The 13,106-nt window shown below is 39.0% G+C and overlaps 1 protein-coding gene across 4 annotated transcripts in view; it reads right to left on the reverse strand.

Moving 5' to 3' along the window:
- Positions 1 to 13,106, reverse strand: part of LOC115232902 (carbonic anhydrase-related protein 10) — a 142,040-nt gene that overhangs the window by 75,843 nt on the left and 53,091 nt on the right. For all 4 annotated transcript variants that reach the window (XM_029803072.1, XM_029803069.1, XM_029803070.1 and 1 more), the window contains one exon: positions 199 to 246. In XM_029803072.1, the coding sequence (XP_029658932.1) occupies positions 199 to 246 (48 nt within the window). The remainder of the gene's footprint in view (positions 1 to 198; positions 247 to 13,106) is intronic.

The raw sequence follows: 13,106 nt of genomic DNA on the forward strand, positions 1-13,106 counted from the left end.
TCTCTCTCTCTCTCTCTTTCGACGAAAATAAGTAACGCGAACGGCCATTTAAATAGTCATAATAACGGTAATTAGTAATTCGCGCACTAAATAACGGGATTTTTAACAGACGTCGAGCATTTTGACACAACAGCTTCATTTTTTCATCAAGTTTTGTAAAATTTAATTTATAGATAAAAAGGAGGAAAAATCACTCACCGGAAATACCATCGTAGGTCCACCATTCCTCCCAGCTGGCTTCGGATTCTGTAAAAAAAAGAAAATAATTATGTAAAATTTCAATTACGGTTAAGCAAAAATACAAAGAATTACAATCAGTTACTCTATCGCATTTCTAAACTGTCAGATATTTTTTCAAACTCGGTATTCAAGCTTAACTGTTTTAAATTATTATCGCCAACACACGAGAGCGGTTGTCACTACAAGTACAACGCGCGTTGGATTTCGAGAGATATCGCAATTTTCTTTTCCGTATATCTCGTACGCTCGCAATCCCGAGAGACCCCGCAGACATGCATATACGGCGGAAAACTTTAAAGCTCTATCACTGCACCCAAAGACGGGGCGGGTCGGATCGGACTGACCGGTGCATCGATCAATTGCGATTGCAGATCGGAGAGGAAAGTGGGGGAGGGGGAACGATCGATCAATCGATTATCGCGGGCGAGAATTCTAAGGCAGCGGTTCTCGATTCGTGCCACGTGGTTTTATGCGCATCGGACATGCCAGGAGCGCAACGGAGTTGACCCGGTCGCACGTGCAACATACGGGAAACTCGCTCTCCCTCCCTCTCTCTCTCTCTCTTCCCTCTTCCCTCTCCGATCGACCCCATACCACTTTAGAAGCTGACCCATATTCGATTATCTGGATGCATGCCATCCAGCGCCGTACTGCAAACTAATTGCTTCAAATTGGAAAACTTTCTCGAGGCTACCCCAGGATCTCTCTCTCTCTCTCTCTCTCTCTCTCTCTCTCTCGTCTCTCTCCATTGTCAATCTCGAAGTTCCTCTCGCCGGCGTGCCTCTCTCAACTCACCCTTCCCGGTACCGCGAGATATTTATAGCATCTGCTCCGTTTCGGCATTCATGATCCATTGGCCATTTTACAGACTATCGAACTCGTGTTACGATATCTAACGCGGAGCGTGTTTATCCGCGTGTTACGAACATGCGACACGTCGTACATGTTCGCTGATTGATATGTGTACACCTTGTAATGGACCGGCTGGCACGTGCCACACTGAATTTTCATAGCCCACCTCTTCGAGATAAATGACTTGTATCCGAAAACATTCAAGGTAAGAGTTTCAGCTTCGCAAAATCTGCCATCGCGCTCGCGTGTTATGACCAGCGGAGAATTGATGCGGCGTCGTCGCGTAAAATCCGGTTCCTTACGTGCGAACTTTGGCTGTCAAATACAAATGGAATACGCGATCGTGGCGAATGCGCTCACGAGGAACGCCCGGCGGGTCGACAATCGTGCATAATCAATAGTGACGCCTGTCACTGTCATGTTCGACGGATGATGTTATCAGCTCGCGAATATTGCACGCGCGAGTCTTGGACTCGGTATCAAAATCGTTGTGACTGAAAACTGAAAACGGAACGTGAACAAGTCGAACATGATATTTTTACACTATTTTACAAATCTATCTTTGATTAATATAGCTATATCAAGTCATGATCAGATCGTTAATGATAAAAGTAGCCGTCAATGTTTTACAGACGTTGTTAATTTTAATAACGAAATTATGGTCGGATTTATTTCATCTCCTGATATATCGATTTGCCTAGCGCTGTTCCAACATCTTCTCGTTTTGACATGATATTTTTTATTAAAAGGACAGTCTCGTCTCAATTTTTCGACAGATGGATTTCTTCATGACGCAGTAAAAAGATTTATTAGTCTCGTAACCCAGACTGAAGTTTCGTCCGCGACATTTCCTTCAGCGTATTCGACATTTTATGCCAGCCACACGTCTAATTTGGATATTTTATTTGCGATGTTACATGAGACTTGTCTTCTCAACGAGACACCCATCGTTCATTACATGTTTTACATTTAAGTCAATTTAATGCGACGCATACGAGAAAGCTACATAATTTGCGATATCAAGTTCAATAAGAATTACGCTGAAAATAATTCAGAGTCAGTTTCTCTCGAGCAAAGGTCGTTTGTCACAAACCTTCAATTTTGCGCGCGATCTTTCTCTGGCGCACACCATACGTCACAAGATGACAAATCGAAAGTTCGATAACTTCGTTAGAGCAAACCCCATGAATTTATCATTTAATACTAACTCGCATACGCGGGGATACGTTTATGAGGCGCTTTCTGCCGAAGCCATTTCGATTATACGATAGCATCGGGCGCGCACACACTATCCGACACTTTTATTCGACGCTTTTAACGCAAAAGTGTCGATAACGGTACGTATCATCGGGAAGACCTCCGTATTGGCGCGAGGCAACCGTAAAACTTCCTTTCGATTCGCGATTCAATCGCGCTCGATACCACCATCACCACCGGCGAACTTCATCGGAGTGAGAGGGAGAGAGACTTTCGGTAATCGCGTTACAACCCATCACAAGTGCGCCCAGAAATGCACCGGGACTGTATTAGACTCTCCTCTCTAGTGCACGCATCGATGCCTGACCTGCTTCTGACGAACTACTTATGTTAAGTAGTAACGGTATGCACAAGCGCGGCCAGTAAATCTCGACCTCTCCGCTTCTTTCTATCGTATCTTTTCTTTTTCTTTTTTCTCGTTTTCACATTTTGCCTCATAAATGCATCGTTTTATCGTATGACAACCGCAAAAAGTACCTTCTTGATTACATTTTCACACACCGAGTGCTACAAGATCAATATGGAAAATTTGTCTGAACGCGAATTTAATCATGTCTACATAACGCTGAATTTCTTTTTAATTGTAAAATACATCTTATAAATTAAAAAGAGAATAAACAGAAAAAATATAGATACGAGAAATACATTTTAGATTATATTTGTTAATTATACAACAAAATTTATTTGAGCCTATATTATTTTTTATATCGAGATATTTTTCCTTTACTTATTTTACAGTTTATTAACATTCAAAATTTATAACTTTATCTTCAAAATATATACGCCATCACAAGATTTTCTTTTGCATTTTACAAAATAATTGTTTTGATACTTTATAACAATCTCACGATAAAAACAGTCAATAATAAAATTTTTAATAAAAAAGTACAATTGTGTATTACACGTGTGTGTATTGATATGTATGTATGTTATATCTCTACAAAACATGTTAGCTTCCGATTACACCGATACACGAAATCGAAAACAAGAACACTTTGTTTAAAATATAAAACGTCGGAAATGTTATATGAACATCGAACAAACGCGACAATAATTCGTGCAATCGGTAACAATCCAATTCGCGCATTATGTACTTTCAAAGCAAAGAATAAACGCCACAGTAACAGTTAAAGGGGGAAATATTATGTTCTCGAATAAAATTTGCGATGCGAAAACTCTCTGCACACAAAAGAGAGAGAAAGAGAGAGGTCGGATTGCACAGTAGCTCGCATAAGAATTACGCAATTATACGGGTAATAAAAGTCTCGCGGCTGGGCTGCAAGAATGCACTCAAAAGCAACCTCGCATGCGTCGGGGAAATTCCACGCGGTTTAAAGAGAGCCAGCCCCTCGCCTCAGGGTAACGTCTGCGCCAATTTCTCGGCGGCGAGCCGTCCACCTGATAACAGGAGAGTGCTCGATCGAACGCCTATTCCGCCATCGCCGCATTATGCCGCTTTCTCGAACCCTTTTCCCATTGGGGAAAAAGAACCCGCGTATCCTGACACGCATCGAAATAATAAGGTCGGCGGAATAATTTTCCTTTCAATAATTCATGTCACGTGCGAGATCCTAAAAAAATACGCAACAAGAGATTATCTTATCGGAGGAAAGTTTAATCTCTATAAATATAATCAAAATATTTATTTTAATTTTGTAAGATACACTATTCTCTCTCTATTTTTCTTCTTTTCCTGTGTTGTCGATAAAAATATTAGAAATCTTCATTTTGCGCACACAAGATCAAGATCCGCATTTTAATGTAAGCTTTCTCGAATAAACGAAATGCTTTGTTGTCAACGTTGTCAAAGTAATTCCGCAAGTAATCGATTCCTCGTTCAAATTTTACCACGAACGATATCACGAGTAAGCCAATTTTGCGGGTATCCCACGATACGCGATGGAATAGATGATATTGCCGAATCAGGGAGAAGTGTTTGCGCTAAATTAATTTCGGGTCAGGCGCGCAGAGCAAAGACACGTAACGTGTGTGTAGCGAACAAAGTGAAACAAAATTGAATCACGGTTCGAAAGTGCGGGCTGGTGTCGTATAGGTGCGGACCCCCAGGGTTATCCAGGACGAAAACTAACGCACGCGAGAGTGTGTTAAAGCACCGCGGCGCGGATAATTTAAGTAAATATTTCTCGTGATATAAATGAAAGGCACGTGAGCCCGATACTGATTAAACATTAAAATTGATCGCTGCGGAGCCATACGAAATTACAGTCCACACAAATGCCGGCGCGCCGCTTCGCAAGATAAGACTGGGCAAATAACGGTGTGCAGATACTATCGCCGCTGCCTCTTTCTTTTATCAAGGGGCATATCAAATAAGTCTATAACTAAGCACCGTAGACCGTATCGCGATTCAAGTTATTCCGCGATCGGGCGCATAGCGCACGAAATATTTTCGAGATACTAATGGAAATCTCGATCAACTTTGGATACAAACGCTAGTCCTAAGGATATTTCCCTTGAAACGATAAGAAACTCCTCGTGTTTGACGTGATTATTTTATCCACGAAGGCGAATATTTTAGTATTTTAAGCTGTCTCGTGAAATATAAATATTACAACTTTGATTTTAGTATGTATTAAAGCTCCAGTCAACTCTAGCAGTATAAACAATTGATGATTTTTAGGAAATGTTTTTTTGAAGAATATTAGAAATTGATCTCTTTGGCGTTTTACATATGCTTTATTGATGTTTAAATAGTACGTCAATATTTTTAAATCTTGGATATTTTTGGGACACTGAACCTATATAATATATAATTAGAATTTAAAAAATTAATATTTAATATATTTCTGATTATCAAGAAATAAAAAAATTTCAGTAAAATTGAGATGTTTAAATTTAAAATGACACTATTTCGTTATTTTTCATTTTTTTCTAGTAAAATTAGATTGAGTATCCCGAAAATGTCCTACGGAATAAAACTAGACCGAGTTTTTTTATTTCGGACTATTACACGCGAAGTGCAACATGTCACACCGTCGAACCATGCATTTTTAAACACGTTACACGCAGAAGCTTGCATTGAATAAAAAAAAGTTAAATATCCAAGATTTAAAAATACTGACATACTGTTTTAGCATCAATAAAATTATATTTAAAACGCCGAAAAAATCAATTTCTGATATTCTTTAAAAAAAAGTTCCTAAAAATTATTAATTTTTTATGCTAGAGTAGGTATACTGGGCTATCAAAAAATTTTTGCGGAAGTTTTTTTTTTAGAAGTAAAAATAAATCCCTCGTGTCATACCGAGAGAATTTCGATATTTGCGTTACGGTTTAATCGATACAGCCCGCACGCGCCGGCAATCTCCCGGCACGTTATAATTTCACGTAATTCTATTCGTATACGCGGCGCGAAATTACCAGGCCCCTTGAACAACGTGACGTGGAAGCGGAACGAGATCATCGTGTCCCCCCACAAACCAGGCTAATTTTCTAATACTTATTCTTCTATTACAGCGCGCCCGCGCGTTACCATATTACCACACTCGTGAGCTGAATACATGCATATTCATCCATACGTCTTTATAACGGCGGGCACATACAGCTAAGGATCCCTTTTTTGCATAGAGAGCCGCCCCGTATAAACGGATAAATTCAAATTGAAGCAGCACAAAAGTGTAAATGAACTTTTCCCCGAAAAGGGCCGCTCGTCCGGGACGAGAGCCGCCGACACGGATGACTCTAAAGGGCCGGATGGCCTTTGCGTATATATGTATACGGCAGCCTCCCGGATTAAAAGATGAAAAGAAGTATGAGCGACGACGGCGTACACTCACCAGACAGTTAATGACCGACAGTATTCTTTCCTTCGTGCATTTAAACGACCCGCGTGTAAATTTCCTTCATAATAGAGTTTAGTACAAAAGCTGGTCAACTTCACATGCTAACAAGCTTTTTCAAAACATAAAAATCTCCATAAAAATGCAATACTAAGTCTCGGTCTTTTTACCATATTTTATAAAGGATGTTTTTTCCATAAGAAGTTAAGGAAAGTACATATTTCTTCGACGCGCAAATACGGTTCACTTTACAAATTTTACAATTAATTGTCTGTAGATAAATAAAAATAATCCTTTTTATCTTATTAATTACAAAAGTGTATGTAAAAAGATGCTTTATAATCTCACAATAGAAAATAAAAGAATATTTTATATCTTTTTATATCAAAGTATTTTGTAAATGTCACTTTTTTTGTATATAAAAATCGTATAAATTTTTTCAACAAAGTTAGGTTTAATCGTAAAGTAGCGGTTAAGAAACGGATCATAAACGGTTTTTTTGCCAGCTATGTTACTCGCGAATAGAGTGTAGAACTACGGCGTTCGCTCGAAATGGGTTACACGGAGGGAGGGGAAGATAAGCGAGAAAGAAGGTGAGAGCCGGAGTGTCCAAACGAGTGGCCAAATGTAATTTAAAGAAGGAGCGAACTTCATCTCCCGCTCGCCGTCCCTATCCTCAGGCAACGACCAAGAAGGAAAGAAGGCGAAAAGTTCAGTCTGGTTTACAATTCAGCCCGCATACAACCGACCGACCCTGCCTTTCTTCCCTTCTTTTTTTTTCCTCTCTTATTCTCGTCACCGGTGCTATTTGATTTCGCCGAACTAGCTACAGTCCATTTTGAATTTAGCACAAGCCCTAATCGGCTTATGTGAATAATATTCGTTTTTTTTCTGCGGTCGTTTTCTATTCGTCACCACGCGGACAATGTAAAGCTTAATGAGCTAATTTGATATCGACTATAACACTTGAATTTTGTGTTTTGCATTAGAAATAAGTATTCGACGCTCGCATTTTCAGACACAACGTTTAATATATGGTTTTAGCTGTTTTATATATTTGTTTTAAGAGTAACTAAAAAATAAAATATATAAGAAATGTAAACAAGAAGTATTTAAATTTAAAACATCAGCTATATGTTACTCATCATCTTCAGAAAATTGAGAAACATCGTAGAATTCTTTTTATTCTTCATAATCTTGAGTACTTATGTAAATGGAAATAAATGTACGCTTTTTTAAAAATGAAGAAAAATTATATGAATAGAAAGCGTAGCTAAAAAAGAGAGAGATAAGACCTTATTAATTTCATATCTGGAAATACCTGTAAATGCGCGAGAAGGCAATTTCTAGAAATAGTAATATATATACAATTTAGATTAGAGAATACGATAATAGATGCACATACATATATATATAGTATCCCAAAACCTCCGGATATTCTTTTAATAGCAGATTTTTTGGCTAGAGAGAGAGATTCTATTTTTCCTTAATTATACATATATATAACATATAAGAGAGAGAAAGAGAGAGAGAGAGAGAGAACTAGATAGATCAAAACGTATATTTCTCGCATCACATCAATTTAATTAATTCATAGTGCAATTAACTGCTTCGACAAAGAAAATTAATGTTAATATCAGACTAATATTAGATTTCAGTTAATCAAATGTCCATTTAACCGCAACGCGATTTCCGTGGAAAGTAGTACACTTACGATAATGAAGAGCCGATGAAAAAACCATGGTGAATAGCGTACACCACTTCTTCCATCGATATTCACTTAATATGTAGTTTCAGCGGAACGGATGCGATTCGTTAAGCTTGATATCGCCGTGCACTTGCGGCGACAGCGGCAATAAATCGCATACGCGCACGCGAATTCTCGGCGATTCAAAATTACGTGTGTTAGGTGTGAATAGTCCGTGTGTCTACGTGTAGATTCTGTAAATTATTTTTTTTTTTTTTTACGCATAATTCACACAGACGGCGCCTTTAATGACCCCTCGTTCTTTTTTTGTGTCTAAAATAAATAGTTTAATGGAAAAAATTTAATTTAATTTATGATTACATATATCATGTTGTATTATAGCGACAAACGTTCTCTCTCTTTATAACTTCGAGAATTATTTATTTTATTATTTGTAAAATAATCTATTTTTATTATTTATAATCTAAATAAGATATATTAACCCGATGCAAAATCTCGATTCAAAATCGCACAGCGACATCCATAATTCTCTTTCGTTCATCGATTATGCACTTCGATTCGACGGGCCTCCTCGACTGTCCAAACGTCCGACCAAACGTAAACCTTTATCACTAATTTAGTACATCGCGCCGCAAAAAGATATCGAACCGACGGACATCTCGGATAAGCGTGGCCGTAAATACACACATAGAGGATGATTCCCTTGATCCTAACCCCCGTTCCACAATTCATCCTCAAATTTACAACCCCTCCTCGCCGATGCGGCGCCGCGACGGGCGGCGTCGCGTCACCAGGCGCCGTCAAGTCTCGTTTCGGCGCCCACATCTTCCGCGGCGCCGCTCGACGAGCGCTTTAGCGGAACCACCACTGCCGCCGTCGTCGTTTCCCGGAGCGAGGGAGGAAAAAGGGGGATGAGAACGAGCGGAAAAGGGAAGACGATCTCTCTCTTGGGATAAAAAGGTTTCGCGGTGCGCGAGAGCAGCCCGGACTTACTCTGCGTCATCAGCGTAATTGTATGCGAGGGAATAAACAAAACTATAAAGCGCGCTCGCCGATCCGGATTACTTTCCCGCAAGTTCTCATCCCCACGGCCATTTTTCTCATCGCCTCTCGCTCGAGCGCCCCTTCCTTCTTTCTTCCTATGAAAGCTCCTTGCGCCCCTTCGCTCTCTTACTTTCGGGGCTTATTTCGGAATCGAAAAACGCGCGTGTGCGCCTAACTCATGTGATACCGGACCTGTCTATAGGGTGTCCCAAAATGCAAAAACTCCATTTTTCGTGAGCATGATTATTGTTATGACTAAATAAAATAGTTACGTATATATTAATGTATTTGTTAAGATTCTATAAAAGAATGATATGTTCAATGTATTGTAGATCTCTGTTCAGATTTCTAAGTGCTGGCTGTCTAGATTTCAAGGCACACCCTGTAGAGCGACTCGTTTCTCACGACTGTGCGCGCGCGTGTAAACACAGTGGCGCCCGGTCCTTTCCTCGGCGGTTGCTTTTTATTTACCCCATTTCCTCTTTTGTTTACTCGAGGGTTCTACGGCTATCCTCTTCTTCTCCCGCCCGATAGTTCCTACCCTCCAGAATCGAGCATTGCCTCGGGAACGGTACACAGGACCGAATCAAACCGTCTCGTCACCCCTCCCGGCGTTCTTTTCCGTCTCGAAGGCCAGCCGATGGGATTAGCGGACAATCGAAGTGGCAGGTGAAATTCTCACCGGGGCTCGACTCAATAGCTCCTTTAAACCCTCGGCTGAAAGCCACTCGCGAAAAAGATTTTCCAGATAAACGACGTCGATCGCAGCGTAAAACGCTCTTTCCTCGGTTTTCCGTTTACCGTATATACGTGGCGTACGCGCGCGAAACATAACTTTCATAAAACTTTACGAGTACATAATATATGTAAATAACGCTCGCAAGGCTGATGTGTGTGGGCGATTTTAGCGGAATCGCGCGCAAACGAGGATCCATCCGTGCAACTTATAATATACGAAATTTGGCAGAAGCTAACTCAATTTAATTTTTATAGGTCACACATTTTTTTGCTCTGATCACAATGTCTCCTCGTAATTTTAGATGTCTTAAAATACTTGAAAAAATCTACAAAAATGTATACGTATTCCTTGATATCTGTAGAAATACTTATGCGCAACAAAAATTAAGAAATAAATTTTAAACATTTTTTTTTTTTTTTATTGATTAAGGCCTTCGGGATATTCTATTATCAAAATATCGATAAAGGGTTAATATTGTATTATGCTTGTACTAATTTCCTCTCAATTTTCTTACTACATTTTAATGACGCAAAGTTATTTCAACGTTTTTCTTTAAATATTATTAAACTAAAATTTAATTTTGATGTCATCCTATCATTTTACATTTCCTGATTCCCTGTAGCTTGTAATATTTATCCGTTATGCTACCGCAAAGCATACGCGTATGTGTATAGATGAAACGCGTTTAGCGACGCTTTACAATCCTTTTGTTGCGACAGACAGAGCGGACGGCTACGCCACTGACGTTAAATTTACGTGAGAGAAAACGAGGAGCACAGGCACCGCACTCGTAAATACGCCCTCGTAAACACGTACCCCCGTGGCGGCATTAGGACACGTAAATGAACTAATATCGCGTTTTACCTCTCATCCTCCGCAGCCAGCGCAAGTGCTTTCCCGGCGCTGGTCCTAATTACGGTAGCATAATGAATCCGCGAGACGAAGCACGATGGTTTTATAATACTCTTCAAACGACGTAGACGTGACGACAGGGCTTTGTCGTCACTAATAAAGCGCAGCTAATATCGTTGCAGTCTTATTTTCCAACTTGTTATTCATTAAATGAGACTAACATTTCATACAACTTTGAACGCGTTTATTTTAATGTAATACTAATAGCTAAAATTTAATTTGTACACAATATATTGTTTTTCCTTGCGATAAGCACGATCTTTCCATTGACGGTATTTGATTTCCGGGAAAGCGCATATACGTGTCATTCGAGAGGGATGCGTCACCGGGCGCCGTTCATCAGTGTCCTTAACTTCCGGAATGCTCATCGCACAAGGAAACATCGAATGCAAGTGCAACGGATTAAACCCGTGGGAATGGGGGTTCGACGGGGGAAAGAGCTTGAGTTGCACGCGTCGTTTCTAAGCTGCTTAGAATTTACGAGCTACGTCGCAAATGGCACCTTCATTCTCCGTCTCCGAGATGCGAGCGAGTAAAGCATTCGGTTTGATCCGTGAATTTTGCTAACTCCGCGACAAACCAGTGCCTCATGAATTTCTAATTGAATAGAAAGAGGCATATGGCAAATGATGTATTATAATCTTTTTTTTTTTTAATATAACAATATTTAAATATAAAAAAGAATATTATCGATATTGGTTCACATAACTGAGATATTGACATAATTCGAAAAAAAGTCCTTTTGTTGGACAGCTGTAAATTGTGCGAGTCTGAAAGAAAATGGCGACGTGTACTTAATACATTCGTTATAAAGTTTCAATATTGGATTATTTGACGTAGCTACGCTTTGAAATCATATATTTGACATTTTTAATTGCGTTCGTCTGTTTTCCAGGCAAACTAGGTAAAAATTAATATATTGATCCTTAGTGCGCTTTTTTCGTCTCTTTCATAATTCATATGTCTAAGATAAAAGAAAGATAAAAAAAAAGTAGCAAATGAGCTATCGCGCTCCATATATACAGGGTGAGGCATAAGAATATTTTAAAACTTTGTGAGCGTGTTCCTGGGTAAAAAATATGAATATTAAATCGTAAATGCTTCGTTATCGAAATGATGGACACAAATAGGTATTGCATTTCACCATACGTGAAATGAATATCACTCATTTCTTTAAATGAAAACATTCTCTACACTGTTACAATAAATTAATGAATCAATACTAACTAATACTGCTCGGTTGAACTGCCTCAAGCATACTGACTTGATTGTAAATACGTTGTTTTTTATTATGCTCAGGTACAGAGGTATACATTAAAACCTCCTTCCCCTTCTTTTCAGTGGATCGTAATAGCGTGTGCTAGTAAACAAACACTATCCCAGAATCAAAACACTAGAGACACAACATCGTGAAAAAAAACAATCTAACTTGTAACTCAGATATAATGAAATCTATTTATGTCTATTATTTCGATAATACAGCATTTTAGACCTAATATTCATAGGAACATTTGTTCATACTTTATATCCAGGAATACGCTCACGAAATTTTCAAACATGCTTATAACTCACCCTGTATATACATATAATACATCCTTGCGATTTTTAATTCATTAACCCACATTTCGCTGCAGAAAAAAATAGGGCGCGCATAACCGACGTTTACTTTTTAGCCGAGGGTCGCTGGTAGTGCGTATGCACTTAGGAGAGAAGATTGGCGTAGGCGAGTGGCAAGGGGGACCGGAGTGAGAGAGAGGTAACTTCGTTCAGGTTAGCGGTGATTCGATTTACCTGGAAGGCCGGTACGGCCAAGTGTACAACATGTTGCAGAGTGGGACAGCAATATGTAATCCACTTTAACCACACGGGCGTAGTCTCTCCTCGTCTCTCCTACACCGACTCTCTCTCTCGCGTGCGTCGTATTTATCCCTCTCCACTGTTTCGTTCCTCTCCTTTTCCTTCTCTCCTTCTCTCTCTCTCTCTCTCTCTCTCTCTCTCTCTCTCTCTCTCTCTTTCTGTCTCTCTTCTGACAACAGATACTGCCTACCGTTGTGTAAATTTTCTATATTACAGGGACGCTGTCATCATGATCCAAAATCGTAAAAAATGGACCGTTAAAAATCGTACGTTGTGAGAGCTAATTTTTACGAAAGAAAATATCAAGTTTCTCGAAGCATCATATTGAGAAAATTTCGTAATATCTCTGAGATATAATTTTGTTGGTATCAAGTTTTTTACTCTTATTATCGGGACTCAGATCTCAGATCTTTATAAATTAACTTTCTCTCTTTCATCGTTTCTGTTTTCGATGTTTCCGAGCGAAAAATCGATCCGATTTCAACAAAGTTAATTCAGATAAGTGAATAATATGATTATAATAAATATTGTCTGATAAATTAATATAATCAAATATTGCAGATCGCAAAGATTTGTCGGATCGTCGTAATTTAATCTATTGTTCCAATACGTTTTTCTATTTTTTTGTGATATAAATAGTTTATAAAAAATTTTGAACTTTTATGTTATAAATTAATAATATTTTACATCATATATA

This window comes from Formica exsecta, unplaced genomic scaffold, assembly GCF_003651465.1.
Source record: "Formica exsecta isolate Colony F162 unplaced genomic scaffold, ASM365146v1 scaffold1505, whole genome shotgun sequence".
Lineage (NCBI taxonomy): Eukaryota > Metazoa > Arthropoda > Insecta > Hymenoptera > Formicidae > Formica > Formica exsecta.